The 12,899-nt window shown below is 34.9% G+C and overlaps 1 protein-coding gene across 2 annotated transcripts in view; it reads left to right on the forward strand.

Annotated features, from left to right (window-relative positions):
• Positions 1 to 12,899, forward strand: part of MINDY3 (MINDY lysine 48 deubiquitinase 3) — a 106,161-nt gene that overhangs the window by 91,380 nt on the left and 1,882 nt on the right. For both annotated transcript variants that reach the window (XM_016203932.2, XM_016203933.2), the window contains 3 exons: positions 3,059 to 3,131; positions 5,398 to 5,485; positions 10,559 to 10,630. In XM_016203932.2, coding sequence (XP_016059418.1) covers positions 3,059 to 3,131; positions 5,398 to 5,485; positions 10,559 to 10,630 — 233 coding nt within the window. The remainder of the gene's footprint in view (positions 1 to 3,058; positions 3,132 to 5,397; positions 5,486 to 10,558; positions 10,631 to 12,899) is intronic.

Consider the following 12,899-nt stretch of genomic DNA (forward strand, 5'->3'; position numbering starts at 1 on the left):
TTTTCAATAAGAGATTAAATTGTAGGTATATTATTAAAATATTAAAATAATAGGTAAAGTATAACATTTAGTAAAAATACAGTAACTATTAATTATTTGACTAAAACAAACGGCATTAAGTTCTCCCTAACTAGCTCTTGATTTTCTTTTTTATTCCCAAAAAGCTTTACTCTCTCTCACCTACAGTGGTTTGAAAATGTTACAGTCTCATGTTTGCCCCCCCTCCCCCCAGCCTCCTCATAAGCTGTTTCTTGCCCTCTGTTAATTCCTAACATTTGCTTTCTCCCTGCAGCACCCAGTTTAGCTAGTGCCCCAGTTAAAACGGATCTGACAGGCATCCCCTTCAGGCTCTCACTTGAATTCCCTAATCTTTCAGAATGGAAACCATGACAGGTACTTCTTTGTCTGTAAAAATCTATAATTCTGAATCTGCACAATTATGGTTTTTTAACCCAAGAAATTACAAACTCACCTAACTCATTTTCACTCCACTGCATCGCTACTCCTTTGCACTGAGGTATTTCTCTTCTCCACCTCTAGGAGCTGGGCACTTTTTACAATCTGCTTATTTAAAAAAAAACCCCAAAAACTTATTTTTAAACAAACAGCATTTTTCCTCTTTTTCAAATGTTTTAAAACACAGTTTAACTGTATCCTAATACTTACACAGTAGTTGCTTACCATTACCACAACTGCTGTGCCTTCTTTAGTTCTCCCCATCTCAGGGTCCCCATTCCTCTAAGCTTCCCAGCCTGTAAAAGCCCATTTTATATGAATGTGATTAACTTACCCCTGCGTTCAGGTTCTACTTTTTCTTTTAGTGCTTCCTCGGTCTGCTGACTAGTCAACCAATTGTATTCCCCTAGATTTCCTCTGCTGTTTTTTGCGGTCTTTATCATCATTGTGTTCATATTCCTTATTCTTTAAGGAATCAGTTGACTAAGTGCTACAGTTTCATCTGGTTTTAGACTTAATGATTCTGTTCTTTTTCAATAATTTTATCAAGAAATTTTCTTGATATGGTATGATTAAAGAATAACGTCAAAATAAATGTTTCAAAGAGGTAAGCAGTTTCCAGCTCTCCTCTTTTAATCTTGGGTAAAGTCTTCGAGGTATTGAGGAAATTATATTACAATCTCTAGTTTTAAAATACTGTATGTGCAAAATGTAGAGTCACTGGCTTGGTATAGTTATTGTTGGACTCTAGAAAGTATTTACAAGGTGTAAATCTCATAGGTACCTTAAAAATGTGTTGGGATATTTAGCTTGAGTTAAGAAGAGCACTTTGTTGTTCTCCTAGATGTTGTTTGTGTCTTTATCCAGATAGTTAGCTTTTCCTGGGGGTGGGAGCCAAGTCTCACGCTATGGTGAGAATAGATAAGGCCGCAGCCATCCACTGCTCCTGGAGAACAGGACTTCCACATGCTTCTGTCGGGTCAGGTGGGTCTGCGTGATAGCCCACGAGCACAGGAGCTCCTGTCTGCTAGTGGCCAAATGACACCTGTTTTACATTTAGAGATGCTTAGCTTTTGACTGTGACTTAAGTAAAACAAGTATTTTTTTTTCTTGTTTCAAATTCATCAAAGTTAGCCTTATGGAGCTTGATACAAGTTCTTTATTGGCTATACTTCAAACTATTGGTAATTTGACAAATTGGAATTATTCTAAACCTTCACTTTTAAAAATTCAATCTTAGCCTTTTAGTAAAGGCTAAGATTGACTAAATGGATAAACATCTGCTTATGAGGTTTAAGAAAATACCATTTTTAAGTCATAACTACTTTATTTCCTTTCTGATAGAGTACATGCCACATCCTGAAAGAGCAGCTACACTTTATTCTTTTATTTGATTATAGAAGCGGGGCTTTTGGGCATCTTGTTCTCCATGGCATGCTTGCTTTTTGAGTGTCTAATCCCTGAAAAGGATACTGTGTTAGAAGTTGCTTTAAAGCTGGGACAGTCTTCAGGAATGAGTAAATGGGTAGAAGAACTCAGGTACCATAAATTGAGGGAATAAACAACTTGCTTGTTTAAAACTACTGTGATTTCAGACTGTCCTGCAAGCTTTTTTTGTGTGTCACATTCTATTGCATCATTAGAGATTGGGCCATTTGCCGTTGCTGTTTCCTTATCAAGCCCAAGAAAAGGAATATTTTCCATAAACTAGTCTTTTCAGCATTTGATTCTATATCTGCACTTGAATTTTGAATTTTCCCCATTGAATCTATGGCTTTTATTTAAATCAAGGCTGTTATAAGGACATCTTTTCTTGTTATTGTCAGTTATCTAAGTATCAGTGAAGCGTTAACATTCTTCAAAAAGTTAAATAACATTGTGATGAAAGGAAATTATTGGTAAATAATTATTTTAACTTGATTTCTTAAAGGAAATTTAAAGGTTCACATTGTTTGTTGAAAGATATACCTAATTATTAAATATTATAACTAAGTAGAAAAAAATTCTATCATTTAAATTTGTAAGCATGTTTTAAGAAGCAGTTTGGCTTTTAAGGTTTCCTTCGAGTTCTCAGAAACTAACCTTGAAAATAAACCTTTACCAATGTGCCCCAGAAAACTATTAGACATTCCCTTATATTAGTTTTCTGGGGCACATAGGTAAAGGTTTCTTATAGCCCTGGCTGGCTTGGCTCAGTGATTAAGCACCCGCCCTTGGACTGAAGGGTCCCGGTTCGATTCTGGCCAAGGGCACGTACCTCAGTTGCAGGCTCAATCCCCAGCCCCGGTTAGCACATGAGCAGGAGGCAACCAATCAGTGTGTCTCTCACATCAATGTTTCTCTCTCTCTCTCTCTCTCTCTCTCCCCCCTTCCCCTCCCCCCTTTTCCCTCCTCCCTCCCTCCCTCCCTTCCACTCTCTCTGAAAAGCAATGGAAAAGATATCCTTGGGTGAGGATAAATAAATAAATAAAAATAATAGGCATTGTACCTAAAATAAACCTAATATGCTCTTTCTTAACTCTTTGTATCCATTTTATGTGATTTTTCACTGGAATCTGAGGTAAACTCGTATTCCAAGTTGTTTTCTTTTTTTTTTTTCCAGATAATGGATTCATACCTGATTCACTTCTAGAAGATGTGATGAAAGCGTTGGACCTTGTTTCAGATCCTGAATAGTAAGTAAATAGGAAGCGTTATTTAACCAACTTAAATATTCCATTTAATTTAAAACATACACATTTTTGCATTTTTAAAAAATCTAAATCTGCATATATGAAGCATGGAACTTTATATAAAGCAAAGATCTAGGAATAAATCAGACTAATCAGTGTTAAAGCAGAAATTTGACACACTGAAAATGAGCTTTCCTTCCCACTGTGCACTTACTGTCCTACTGAAAATCGTGGTAAAAATAAACAAACTAAGTATGTCTTTTTCTCACTGTGAAACCTTTTCTATTAAAAAAAATATATATGCCCATATCTTTAGTAGCTTCAGTGAAAGTAGTGACAGGTTTGTATAATGTCTGTATTGCTAGTCGTTGAACATTTCTATGTGATTAAATTAACTGAGCTGAAACCTAGTAAGAGACCCAGAATATCACAGAATATAGTTTTTCAATACTGAAAGTATTGAAGTACTTACTAACATTAATATTGTGTCACTGTCTTCAGTCTCACTGTTCTATTTGTACATGTGTTACATCTATCACTTCTTTCATAAATTTGGGATCTTTATTATGCATGAGACAATCTCTCCTAAGTGGATACATATATTGATCAAATGTGGAAATAAAATAAAAATCACCTATGATGTACCCTAACTTTTGTTTTATCTGCACGAGTTTTTTCATTCTGAAATTTTTTTTGACAGTGAACAAACTTTAGCTTACAAAACATTTAAGGAAAGGATTCAGCAAGAACGACGTAAAATATATTGATACACATAGTTTTTAAAACTTGATCTCATTCTGTTTTTAAATAAATCAGGTTTTCTTTGAAAGTATGAAATGCATGTATACATTTACAAACTAATCACATCAGAATTAATATCTCTGAGTCTTCCTACTTACAGCTGTGATATTACCCATTCTTAACAGACATAATTGCTGTTTCCAACTTAAAGAGGAGAAATTCAAAGAGAATGAACTAGTCCAGTAAATGGAATAATAGTAATTAATGTATTTCCTCTAAACTGATTTCCAAGTGGAGATCCTGTTGTTTTCATTGCCCTAATTTGCAAAAGAGAATTGAACTCAGGTACTTTTGGTTACTGACAATTCTTATGACAGGAAGGAGGAAAAAGGAAAAGTGATTCCCCCCCCCCCAAATTCTTACATAGAGTATTTAATTTTTCTTGTTTCATCAGAATATATAACATTTTTGAATTATAAAGTTAGTACAATTTAGTTAGACTCTTCTTCTAGAAGTAGCTAAAAGATTAGACTCAGTTATTCACTCTGTACTTTGGTCTAGTTTATAATACGTGATGGCCCATAAATTAACAGGGCTAAATTTAGGATTAATAAATTAGATGTATTATATATAATGTGACCTTGCTTTCATTTGTTTCATGTCATAACCTCCTGCCCTTACTCAGACCCTTTAAAATGTCACATCCTTTGCATGTTTAATAATAATGCATACTTTACTTGGCATTTATAGTTTGGGAGATAACATGGTGAATGAAAATTTTCTTTTCCGAAAGTTTTCGTTTTTAAAACCCATCAAACTGCATTCTGCTTTTCTCTCTGCCTTCTTTCTAGTCACACATAACACCTTTCACCAGCCTTGGCTATACCTTAATGGTAAGGGCTGTGCAAAGCACTATTCAGTTTAGGCTGCTACTGGAACAATCAAGTACATACCATTTATTGTAACTCACTATACCTTAGCTCTTTGAGAATTATCCTTCCTTTTTAAACTTCAAGTTACATTGCCTAAGAATTTTAAGCCTCCACCTCATTTGGTTCTGGAAACTAAGCTTTTTAGGAGATGTTTTTGATTATCTGATGCACCGCTTCCTTTTGACCCTATTTTTTTTTCTCCTTGAGCTTAAAATAAACATTTTTAAGTTAAATGCCTCATTTGATTGTTAAATTTAGGCATACCTATGAAGCAAAGAGAATTTGCCTTTGGGGGGTTATAAGCCTGTGTTTATAAGCCTAAGTTTTTAAATTACTTTACCTAATAAGGAACGATATTCCAAAGTCATCGTCATAATTTAAATTCTAAATAGTAACAGATTACTCTGGTTTAAAAATAACCAAGTTTTGGCAAATCAGATGTCATTCCTGTGTATTTGTCATTAAGAGGCTAAAAAGAACAGTTCTTAAGATTTTTGGCAGTCAAAGTGCTAGAGTACCAGTAATTTAATCATGAAAGAAGAAAAATAAGCTTTTTTTCCTTTGGTACCCACTGTTTTATTTTTTTCTCCCCACAGTATAAATCTCATGAAGAATAAATTAGATCCAGAAGGATTAGGAATCATACTATTGGGTCCATTTCTTCAAGAATTTTTTCCTGATCAGGTAACATGATTGAAGAAATGTATTGTTTTGTCCTATTGGGGTAATCATCTGTGATTGTTTTAGCACTTTTCTTATGCATTTAAAATCTTCTGACATGTAGATATGAGACTAAAAAAGCAGTATTACATAAATACTTTGCCATACAGAGAGGATTGAAAGGTATATATGTTCCAGTATAATAATACAGAACTTTGAGATAGAGGAGTGGTGGAAGATAGTGTATATGTACACGTAATGATACTGTTTTTAAAAAGAAAAGATAAAATTCAGAAGTATGGAAGTAAAAAGAGAAAAACTCTCTTTATCCACTCCTACCCTGATTTTCCTTCTCTGAGATGACTCGTGTCAGTAGATTGGTATGTATCTTTTTAGAACTTTCTAAATACTAGAAAGAAGGTAAAGGAGCCTATATGTAGTGAGAGCACCTACTAGTGAACCTAAGTTTCACCTAAGTTTCAGGAGAATTTTAGGTGAGTCAAAAAGAAAAAGGTTTGAGTGTTGCTGTGGTGTTTCATGTTGGGATATGTCTTCCATTGGGCTCTGATAGCAGCTCAATGAATAAGAATCTATACTAATCTCAATACTCTTGAATTTCCTCATTTAAGTGGAGGACTTGCTATAAACCAGATTGTTTAGCTAGGTGCATTGTGGTCATTTTACCTGATATTAGCATAGTTTAAATTAAAGTTCATCGTTTTAATAGAAATGCCTATTTCTATCCCACCTCTATTAAAAAAGAAAGGTATTGTCAAGTAGAAAAATATCCAAAATTTATAAAGAACTCATACAACTTAACACCAAACAAACAAGTAATTCAATTTAAAAATGGGCAGAGGACCAAGAAGACTTACAAATGGCCAACAGATACCCTGAAAAGATGCTCAACTTCACTAGCTATTAACGGAAAGGCAATTCAAAACTACAATGAGAGACCACCTCACACTTGCTAGAATGGCTGTTATCAACAGGACAGGAAATAAGTGTTGGAGAGGTGGTGGAGAAAAGGAACCCTCATTCACTGCTGGTGGGAATGCAGACTGGTACAGACACTTTGGAAAACAGTATGGGGTTTCTTCAAAAAATGAAGATAGAGCTACCATATGATCCAGCAACCCCTCTTCTGGGTATCTATCCAAAAAAATTGAAAACATTTTTTCCAAAGATATATGCATCCCTGTGTTCATTGCAGCATTGTTCACAGTGGCCAAAACATGGAAACAAAGTGTCTTTCGATAGATGATTGAATAAAGAGGATGTGGGACATACATACTGTGGGATACTACTCAGCCATAAGAAAAGGTGAAATGCTGCCATTTGCGACAACTTGGATGGACTTTGAGAATATCATGCTAAATGAAATAAGTCAGAAAAAAAGCTAAGAACCATATGATTTCACTCATATGTAGGATATAAAACCGAAGCTCATAAACACAGACAACAGTATGCTGGTTACCAGAGGGAAGGGGTTTTGGGGGCTAGTAAAGCGTAAAGGGGGCCAAATATGTGGTGACGGAAGATGATCTGACTGGGTGGTGAGCACACAATGCAATATACAGATCATGTATCATAGGAAATGTACACTTGAAACCTATATAACCTTAATTAACCAGTGTTACTCCAATAAATTTAAATTTTTAAAAAAGAAAGGTAACATAGTGACAGAAAGAAAATGTCAAGATAAAATTAATAAATTTCAAGACATAATTGTTAATTCGATGTCTCATATATAAATTATCTTTACCAGTAGACAATATTATTAACATTTAATCTTGGTAATTGAAAATTGAACCCATATTTTCTAAACTGGTATCTATCTGTTATGGTTACTTTGAGTAAAGAAAGTGAGGGAAAATTCAGAAAGTAACTAAGGATATCACAGTATGGCTATTAGACTTTTTAAATTTTTGGTAAATGCCTCATGAAAAAATAGATTCTTTTTTTCTGATATTGTTAGCAAGACTCTAGGATTGTGACATCATATTTGTTCATACTCCAACTGCTAGGTTTTTTTTTAAAAAGTTCTTTTTTGGAATCTAATACTGTGTTTTTCTATCTTAATAAATGTTTAATTTTAGCATTTTAAACTTTTTTGAGACAATAGTATTAATTTTACTTTTAATTTATTTCAAGGCTGCTGTCAGAACATTTTAGAGAAACACTGATTTCTTATAATTGTTATTGATATAAGGAAATAACGTTTGTGTTTAGTTTAATTTTGGGAAACTTTGGAAAATGGTCAGGAAATGTAAACAAAGTGAGATAGTTACCAACTATAATTATATTTAGTTAATTACATGATACTGCTTATAATTATTCTAAGAGTTTAATAGTTCAAGAAATCAGTTTTTTAATTTTAGTATTCCTTGAGGTAATTAAAGAGAATTCTGGGCCCCTTCTCTTTTACAGACGACAGACTTTTCCATTTGGCTATTCTGTTTGTTCTCTCCAAGTTCATGCCTTGCTGCTTGCTTATTTCCTGCTATTATTCTTCTGAAGAAACTCAGCATACCTGACTTATCTCATTGCCCCTGTGTAGTTCATGCTCTTTCCTCAACCAAAGCATGTGATTCTGCTCTTGGTTCCCTGTAGAGCAATGGGTTCTCAGAATGTGGTCTCTAAGAACTTGTTAGAAATGCAAATTCTCAGGTCCTCCCCAGACCTAATGAAGCAGAAGCTTTGCTGGTGTGGCCCAGCAGTGGATGTGAACAAGCCCTCCAGGGGATTCTGGTGTGATGGTGCCGAAGTTTGAGACCCACTGGACCTGTCGTTCTTGCCTATTTGCACCCTGTAAGAGCTCAGACCTCTCAGTGTCACAGAACTTTTCTGATCGTAGCTCATACCACTGATGTCCTCTTTCTCTGTAGTCAAAAAGTGTAAAATGACTCTACCCTTCATTTAGGCTGCTTTCTACCTAACAGACCACTGTAGTGACACTCTATAGACATTTAATCAACCGGGAAGGAGTACATTAAGTAAAGTTGCAAAAGTAGAGTCAGAAGGACAGCCAGGAAAATATTTAACTTCAGTAATCTTTACAAATACTTAAACCAGGTGCTATGGACGAACGTTTCTTTGCTATGAGGCAGAGGCGGGCACCAAACTTGAAATATTCATAAGCATTTCAAGACAATTTGTTTACAGTAAGAGTAGCAGCTACCATTATGCACGTACTATGCACCATGTGCCTCATAAATTAGGGACTATTTTTTCCCCCATTTTGGCAATGAGGAAACTTAAGATTAGAGAACTTAAGAAATTGCTTAAGGTTATACAGCTAGTAAGTGGCTGATTCAAAGTTCAATGTAGGTCATCTGACCCTAGAGACTAAGCACTTTCCTATTGTATTAAACTACTTTTTGCTATTTCAGTATTTTATGCCAGTTTTAAATTACTAGAACTAGAGAATATAAATTGTATTCAACCACAGTAAATATTTATATTGTAAGTTAAACTCTGAAAAGCAACAGCCAAGTTATTTATCTAAGTAACTAATTACATTGACACCTTTATACAATAAGTTGTTGATTTTTCTGTTTGTTATGAAGCATTTTGAGTAGGGTACAAAAAAGTTGTAAGAGCTTGGGTTTTAGTTGGGAAAACAATGAAAGGTTTAAAAATTGAAAATTTGAATTATCTTTTAAAATAACCACTGAAGAGATGATACAAAGTAGTATATGATTCATTTCCAGGTTAATTTTTGAGAAAATTGTTGTTAAAAAGGTCCCAAATCATAAACAACCCAACTAGTGTGTTCAAGAAAAAGTTTACAGAAAAAGCAAGGCTTGAACCAGGTCTTGAAAATGAGAGGAGAGAGAAAGGCATTTGAGAGAGGGGTAAGAGCTATCATAAATATGCAGAGCCAACAACAAAAGGTCTTCATGGGAAAATGAGTAATATGTTCACCTAAGACAAGAGTTCAGAAAGGTGAGTAGTTGCAGATAAGACTAAAAAGGTAGATTAGGTCCTGCATTGTAGGAGTCTTGGTTGCAAATCACAGAGCCCCAGCCTGAATTGACTTAAGTGGGAGGGACAGATACGAATTGGAAGGAGTGCCTCAGAGGATTTGAAGAAGCGTCAGAGGCAGCACTAGGATCCTCTGGGGCAGTCCCTCCATCTTGTATCCTTCCTGTCTCCAGAGTAGTTACATTCTCTCAGCCTGTTTCTTTCAGTTGTCAGCAGCTCTCTTTCCTTAGTTCCAATTGGAAAAAAATCCTAAGGAGGGATGCTGGCCTAGTTAAGTCACATTCCCATCCTTGTATCAATCAGATGTGGCCAGGAAGACAAGGGGTAGGCACAGGAAGACATCCACAGGCCCGGAAGGAAATCATTGGAGCCGGGCACCTTCAGTGAGGCCAGACCATTAATGGCCTTGAGTGCTAGGTTAAGAGTTGAACTTGGTCTTCAGCCAAGAACCAAGGTTAAGACAGTAGGAATAACTTGATCAGTTTTTCTGAAAGTTTAGTATAAAGATTTATACAATAGCCTTTCTTTATTGAATGTTGTTTAAGTCTCTAACCACTAATTATGTTTTCATTTCTCACAATGCTATTTTCACTACTTAAAAGTTCACAATACTCAAATGATATTTTGGGGATGGAAACCCCTAATTCAATACTGGGGACCAAATTGGAAGTATTGGTGCATATATGTTTGTGGTCTCAGTAAAAGTAATATTCCTGTTCTTTCATACTTATTGAGAGAAACAAATTATATACAACCAGAAAAAAAATCAGAGATTTTAGGAAATATTTTTGTATTTTAGAGCCATGTTCTTTTAAAAAAATGTTCCAGTAACACATGCACATAGCTAAAAACATCAAATGGAGCAGTCCAGAAGAGCTAACAAAAACCAACACTTCTCCACTTTCCTGCCTCCTCCTAAGAAGCAACTATTTCAGCTTTTGGACTTTCTGGTAGTTAACTGCATAAGTCTAAGTTTCTTGCTTTATCAAAGGATTCCCTGATCAAAGGATGAGGATTTAAGAAACTTGTATTTTACTTTCAATTGTTAGTTAGAAATTGCCTGATATAAAGGTATAATTTAAAGTTTTAATGGTACTTTATTTCTAATAGGGCTCCAGTGGTCCCGAGTCGTTTACTGTCTACCACTACAATGGACTGAAGCAGTCAAATTATAACGAAAAGGTATGATAATTCATTCACATAGTGATTTGTCTTCACCTCGGTTGATAAAGTAAATATATGAATGTATGACAATGTTTGATTCTCACAAAATTGCTACCTAAGGATATTATTCCAAGAGTCTCTTTACTATTACAACATATCTTAGAACTGGTCATATTTTGACTTAACCAGTATATGATACTCTGAGATCTTTATTGGAATTTTAGAGTAATAGTTTCACTGTGACAAAATAACTACATCTGTATGCATGTTGTTACCCTTAGCTATGTGGATGTTACTATATCAACATTATAGTTTAGTCCAGTGAAAGTTACTGATCCATTCAAGCGAAGAAAGGGATAATAGATTTTTGACTGAGAAAAATATTGTTAAAGGATTTAAATTAATAACCATAATAGTTAGCACTTATTGAGCATTTATCTGAAACTGTATTAAGTACTTTGTTTTATCTGAAGTTTTCCTTCACCCTATGAAATAAATATGGTCTGTATACCCCCATTTTACAGAAGAGGAAACTGAAGCACAGAGAGGTAAGCAACTTGCTAAGGTCAAGCAGGCAGGAAATGGTAGAGCTGGGACAAACTTAGGTAGCCTACCTCAGAGCCTGCACTCTTGCGCACTGTGCTTTGCTGCTTTGTGAATGAATCATTGACAAAGGCACCAAGGTAACTTACTTCCCCTGTACTCACCTGGTTTAATCCCAGAGTTGGTCTCACTGATACACCCTTTTTGATTAAATATTAGTTTTGTCTACATATATGGTATATCTATTACGTTTGCATTTATTCAGGTAGCAATCACAGTAGATATATATAGCTAATATTAGAAGGAGTAATGCCTAACACGTTTTTCATTTGAAACAATCATGCTGGTTTCATAATTATCTAAATTGATGGTGGCTACAGAAAATAGATTGTAATGTACACTAAATACATTGCTAGTTAGAGCAAATCTAAAGCTGAGATTTATATTCCTAACAAAATATAAGTTAGACATTTTATTAAATTAGATCTAAAGATCATTTCACAGGAAGATAATTTATTGATATATACATAGCAAAATAATATAAATTTGATAAGAAGAAAACTTGGATGCTATTTCCTGATATGTGTTAATGAGTGCTTCATCTAGATTTTGAAATTTTACGTAGCCTTGTGATAGGAGGTAATTTAGAGTCACTAATTACTCACCTACACAGTCCCTACAAGGTAGGTCAGTCAAATATTATCCATATTTTACAGATGAGGCATCTGAGACAGGGAGATTAAGTGACTCACCCAGAGTCACACAGGAAGTCACTGGCAGAGCAGGGATTGGAACTGAGTTCCTGATTCCCAATCCTGTCCTTGATCACGCTACCTGTATATAGTAAGTTTTCATATCATGCTCATGGCAAGCGTCTGACATACTAACAAAAAGATCAGAAATCAAAGATGAACCATAAGTTGACAATAGTATATAAGAACTATAGAGCAAAGCATGTATGTCATTAAGTTGCAGAGGTATAATGTTATGAAGTTACTTAGGAGCTAGAAATATGGTAGACTACCTAGTAAGATACTATTTAAAATATCTGAGGAAACAAAGGGAGAAAGCTGGCCACGTGGGAGGGAGCATGATCCAGCAGCCGGCGCAGGCTGGCTCAGGCCGCAGAGGTAGGTCACAGTGCTTTGCCCAAGCAGCTCTGCTGGAATCAGAATTAAAAGTTTTTCTGATGCTCACCTGCCAGTTTATATTTGACGTGATCATTGCCACTGCATATAAAGTACCCAGTTAGTTTTATATATCAGCCTCTCTCTTTGATTTTTGTTTCTGTCCTGACATCCTTTTGAATTTTTTCTCCATGATTTTTCATGCAGCTGATTATAGTAACTTGAGTTGTATTCTTTGTAGACAACTTTTCAGAAAAGGAAGTTTTACTTGTTGGAGTTGAAAAACATGAGTTGTAGTTTTAAAGTAAATTTATTTCATCAAAACTAGAAACAAACTAATACATTAACTAAAATAAAGATGAAAGAATGTATTTCACTTTAAAGTATGTCTTTAGAGCTTCCCAAAAAAGGAGTAGATTCATGAAACCCAGTGATCTGATCTACTAATATAACATACTCTGTTCCTATATTTAATGTGTTTTTTAAGGAAACTCCCATTGAAGGGTAATGACGTGATTTCTTTTGGTTCCTTAGTCAAATAGCTTATGACTTTTATATTGGAAAAATGTAATTTCAGTCATGTGTATCAGCCACTGAATGTGTGAAAATAGGTATAT

This window comes from Miniopterus natalensis, chromosome 1 (genome assembly GCF_054644295.1).
Source record: "Miniopterus natalensis isolate mMinNat1 chromosome 1, mMinNat1.hap1, whole genome shotgun sequence".
NCBI classification, from domain to species: Eukaryota; Metazoa; Chordata; class Mammalia; order Chiroptera; family Miniopteridae; genus Miniopterus; species Miniopterus natalensis.